Source organism: Thunnus maccoyii, chromosome 1, assembly GCF_910596095.1.
Source record: "Thunnus maccoyii chromosome 1, fThuMac1.1, whole genome shotgun sequence".
Lineage (NCBI taxonomy): Eukaryota > Metazoa > Chordata > Actinopteri > Scombriformes > Scombridae > Thunnus > Thunnus maccoyii.
In genome coordinates this window covers 28833015-28838413 of record NC_056533.1, presented here as the reverse complement: position 1 = coordinate 28838413, position 5399 = coordinate 28833015, and the positions used below count along the sequence as shown (strand labels likewise).

The 5399-nt window shown below is 39.3% G+C and overlaps 1 protein-coding gene across 1 annotated transcript; it reads left to right on the top strand.

Annotated features, from left to right (window-relative positions):
- The first annotated feature begins 297 nt into the window (after window positions 1-297).
- On the top strand, window positions 298-4780 carry gatm (glycine amidinotransferase (L-arginine:glycine amidinotransferase)). Its single transcript, XM_042413351.1, has 9 exons — window positions 298-453; window positions 1324-1542; window positions 1654-1849; window positions 2033-2223; window positions 2450-2587; window positions 2850-3014; window positions 3147-3210; window positions 3303-3419; window positions 3553-4780. The coding sequence occupies exons 1-9, from the start codon at window positions 385-387 to the stop codon at window positions 3663-3665; spliced, it is 1272 nt and encodes a 423-aa protein (XP_042269285.1). The 5' UTR covers window positions 298-384; the 3' UTR covers window positions 3666-4780.
- The last annotated feature ends 619 nt before the right edge of the window (window positions 4781-5399 follow it).

The following is a 5399-nucleotide window of genomic DNA, read 5'->3' as shown; positions in this document are numbered from 1 at the left end:
CCAGTAATTTGTGTGCAATGCTAAAATGTCTTTAATAGGTTTAAACTGTCACTTTTATGTATTTTTAAAGGAAACATTATAGTTCTCAAGTTGCTGATTTGAAGGTGAAACATTCTGCACAGTTGAAGTGATTCTTGAGACTTTTTCAGCTGTGCCCTCCTTGGTAACTTTTCAGGCTAGCAGCCTTGTAGATAAGAATCTGCTGGCGTAAGGGATTGTGTTTCAGAAATGCTTTTTCCACAAGTCACGTTACCCTCGGACACCACTGACCCACGCCTATAAATTTGGCGGCGAGCAGAAGGCGTCTTCATTTATGAGCAAAGGGAGAGGTGAAACCTGCGCTGCCGTTTGATTTCACTGACACACTCAGTATAACGTTGGACGATGCTGCGAGTAAGGTGTCTGAGAGGAGGTAGCAGGGGGGCCGAAGCTGCCCATCTGATCGGAGCCATGGTTGGTATTATGGTGGTTTCATGTCTTGTTTTTTATGTGCACATTTTTTTTAAAAACAAATAAGAAAAAAAATAAATAAATAAAAGCATTTAAAAAGCATTTAAATAGTTTAAAATTTAGAAAAAGCACACGTCAGTCAACGCGAATAAAGACATTTTGCTCGACTGTTTCTTTCACTTGAGATCAATCTAATTTGTTTATTGATATTTTGTTGCACTGATTACGCATTTTACGGAAATACATAAATCTCGAAAACAGTACAAATCGACGCTTTGGGCAAAAAAAAACGTTTAAAATATTGATTAAGTCAAAAAAAACTGTTTCTTTCTTAAAGTTGGTCCCTGAGTGACAGTGAGCAGCTGTTTGGCGCAGATGCCTCCCAAACTCAGCGATATTGGAGCTGCTCCTGCGCCTGCAGGGGCCTCATTGTAACGGGGCCTCACTGTAACGCGTATCTGTGGAGATAACGTCTTTTAAATACACGTGTACTGTACTTTGGCACCAAGCCAATCTTACTGAAAATAGTTCTTAGTGATATGCCTATCTGAGGTCACTGTGTTTCTGTTATTGTGAATTTCAGTGTTTACTTTCTGTGTGATCTGCCTGCCAAGTCATTTATTTGACTCTATCACTTCTAATTTCACTCCATTTCTTGCACTAAAGTGGATTAAAACAAATATTTAGCAGTTACACACAGCTAGTTTTGGTGACAACCAATTCACATTTTTTTTCATCATGTGCATACTATTTTTTTAAATTTCTTTTATGTTGTTCAATAATTTTATCTGGACACTTCTTTTGGAAGCTAAAAGCATTTTTTTTGTTGCAGAATTTAAAAAAAAATATTATGATCTTTTTTTTTCTCCTCAGCTTGGCCGGACGGTGACTGGATGGGTGCAGAAGGCCTTCCAGAGCACCTCCAGCGCAGCAGCTGCAGAGCCGCAACGTGCAGTTGTGGACGAGCATGTTACTGAACCCATGCAGCAGGAGTGTCCTGTCTGCAGTTACAATGAATGGGACCCTCTTGAGGAGGTGATCGTGGGTCGTGCTGAAAATGCCCAAGTGCCTCCTTTCACTGTGGAAGTGAAAGTAAGCTTTAATATTTTAGCAAATGCAGTACAAGTTCCTCTCTCAAACCTGTGAAATGATACCAAAATGATATTAACTCCATGTTATTGAATTGTGACCCTCTCTCAACAGGCTAACACATATGAGAAGTATTGGTCCTTCTACCAGCAGCATGGGGGCCAATCTTTTCCTGCTGAACACTTGAAAAAAGCTGTTGCTGAGATTGAAGAAATGTGCAATATTCTGCGTCACGAGGGCGTCACTGTGAGGAGGCCAGAACCCATCGACTGGTCCCTGGAGTACAAAACTCCAGACTTCACCTCATCAGGTTAAGAGATAGACTGACACATGTAAAACTGTAACCTGTTTCATATTTTCAGTACCTTTTAAATCCTCCATGGCTAAAATCCAGTAATCCATGACAATAGAAGTTGCACATTTATCTGTTCTAATGCATACTATCCTATTTTATAAAATGTTCTATGTGAGCTAATTGTATATTTTATTGTAGGCATGTATGCTGCCATGCCCAGAGACATCCTTATGGTTGTGGGAAATGAGATTATTGAGGCTCCTATGGCCTGGAGGGCTCGCTTCTTTGAGTACCGAGCATACAGACCTTTGATCAAGGAGTACTTCAGAAAAGGTGCCAAATGGACCACTGCTCCTAAACCCACTATGGCTGATGAGCTGTATGATCAGGTGAGGCCTTATCTCCACTATCTCTCCTGCTGGTAATAAATGCTCAAGTCAAGATTACATTAAATGTTTCAACTGTGGACTGTGTTTTTGCTTTTAAACATTCAGTTTATTCAAATCACATCTGTCCTCTTTGCACCATGCTTTTTATTGTATTGTAAATGTAAATCTACTGCATGTTACTGCTTAACTGCTGGAGTGTAAACCACTATTGTGTGACACCATTCAGGAATACCCCATCCGCACAGTGGAGGACAGACACAAGCTTGCTGCCCAGGGTAAGTTTGTGACCACGGAGCACGAGCCCTGCTTCGATGCTGCAGATTTCATTCGAGCAGGAAGGGACCTTTTTGTCCAAAGGAGTCAGGTAGGCTGCTGAATTCACTTGCAAGCATGTTTTGAATCTGATTTTTCTCAAACTACCACAGGGACAAATGTTGCATTCCTTTACAACAGTGTATGTATGTCAGCTGCCTGCAAAGTGACATGCAAGGTGCAGAATAAAAGATTAGATATAGCAAAAGATTGCCATGAATTGTGGATAACATATAGAAGTCTGTGAGCATTAATATTCCATCCATACCCTCTAAAACTACTGTGTTTTATCTATTTATTTACTTATTTTTCAGGTTACAAATTACATGGGAATTGAGTGGATGCGTCGTCATCTGGCACCCGACTACAAGATCCACATCATCTCATTCAAGGACCCTAACCCCATGCACATTGATGCCACTTTTAACATCATCGGGCCAGGACTGGTGCTGTCAAACCCTGACCGCCCGTGTAAGCAGGTAAGTCAGTAAAAGCTGAATGTTCCTCTTCGGTGATCATGTCTCAGAGTGTCCTGTGCTGTCCTCTTGTGGACGGATACATACACCACAAAGTGCCCCATTTTCACAGCTGCTTTATGTCCTTTATCTCAGATCGACATGTTCAAGAAGGCCGGCTGGACTATTGTGAAACCTCCGACACCTCTGATTCCTGAGGGTGGGTATCGAAACTAAATTTATCTTCTCTTACACAAGCAGAACATTTTGAATTCTCACAGCAAAAAAGACACTCCCTTGCTTTCTGTGCAGACCACCCACTGTGGATGTCCTCCAAATGGCTGTCTATGAATGTCCTGATGTTGGATGAGAAGCGTGTTATGGTTGATGCCAATGAAGTCACTATTCAGAAAATGTTTGAGAGCCTCGGTGAGTATTCCAGCTTATTTTTTTTATTATTTAAGATTCATTTCATTGACATTGTGGTGATCCTATTCATCTGTGAGGCAGGTGCCTGAAAATAAAAGCTGTGTAATGATGTGTGAATGTGTTTTTGATGCAGGTATCAAGACCATAAAGGTGAACATTCGCCATGCCAACTCCCTGGGTGGCGGCTTCCACTGCTGGACAACTGATGTCCGCCGCCGCGGTACCCTGCAGTCCTACTTCTACTAGCCTTGCCAGAAATAGGCAGTTTTTATTGAGCTTTGAAGATTAAAGCCTCAACCCGGAATTTTAATTCCACTGTAATTTGTTTGATTTTTATTGTCAGTCAATCAAGTATGTAACTATGTTCACACAGGTTAATGAAGGGTTATGGTTCGGGTCTTAAATAGGTGTAGGTGTGTCCCCTGCTGCAACTCTTCAAACCTGTGTGAAACAAATATAAAGCCAATAATGGCACTAAAGCCCTTTTTCAGATCGGGTCTTTATGTCCTAAATGAACATGCATGAATTGTTTTTGGTTTGACATCGCTGTGCATCACAGTGCCTTTTTGCAAACAGTTTTGTTCAGAGATATATATGCTCAATGGCAACAAATGAACACCACTTTCCTTCAACCAGTAATCTCAATATTAACTGCATTTCTGGCCTGGCTATTGTGAAGCTGAATTGTTTATGGCTAATACATCTAAAAGCCATAACTTTGAGGACAAGGTACAGTTTGGTATGTGAATGTCATCAAACTATAGGGCACAGGAGGCAAGAAACTCCCTCCTCTTGAAAACTCCGAAACCATAATTCTGTCTCTTTCCAAAGTTTTTTTTTTTTTTGTTTAAAGACATGCATAAAAGTTGTTACATGGGTCATTAAACAATATTCATTTCTTATTGCTAGTTTATTATTTTGTAAAGATTTGAATTGATTGAACAGACAAAGTTATATTTATATTTTTCATACTCTTTATTGGATGTCCCGAAAATTAGTGTTTTTATATATTTACTTAAAAAGTATGCTGTCCATATCAAATATTGTATACCTTTTGCCTCTGCTGTTTTCTCCTGTTGCAAATCTAGGCCAGTTATATGCTGCTAGTCATTCTCACTGAACTGCTTAGCTGCTTTTGTTTGCAAAGCAAAAATGCCTAAAGAATGAAAGATGTTTTGTTGTGAAGTTTTATGATTCCTGTGCCACATATACAGTAGGATATAAGTGTGTAGATGCTTACCTCCTGAAGTCTGCCTTGATGTTTATTTTCAAGCAATAAAATCAAGGGGAGTTATGGCTCAGCAGGGGAATGCGAGTGAAGTTGTGTATGATGCAATGATATTAAATACAATTAAAAAGAATAGTGTGTCATCGTGAATTTGTTTGTCGTTGCGTTTTCTGTTAAATTTAACCTGTTTGTGGTGTGAAAAATATTGCAGCCCTTTATACACATCACAGATCTAGTTGAATGGAGGAGGCCATCACAGTTTATACAAGCCCTGCAAACGTGGAATCACCTGGTTGATAAATGGCACAGTTTGCACTGACCATGGCTCCACCTTTACTGCAACACCTTTATGTAAACATTAACCAGGTTGATGTGTCAATGGGAGGAATATTGCACCATATTTTGTTATGTAAACTGGCATGCTGCAAATAAAAATGGTGACTGTACTGTAAATAATAATAAAAGAGGTTTTTTAAACTCTCTTTTATATTATTTAATCTCTTTTCGTTATGTTGAGGGCACATTTTTTGTAACTTTTGTGTTCTTCAGTGAATATCTGTAAAATTAAGATATGCGTTTGGTAACCTGAATAGCTATTTCATGGACAGTGGTGTTTTCTTTTTACTTAACTAAAGCGCAAACACCTTTTTTTAAAAATACTGTATAAACATTATAATTAATTTACTTCTGTTTTCTTGTTCTGGTGGGGGTGAAAGGTTTTGATCCCAAGTTATTAAGTGAACAGCAAAAGA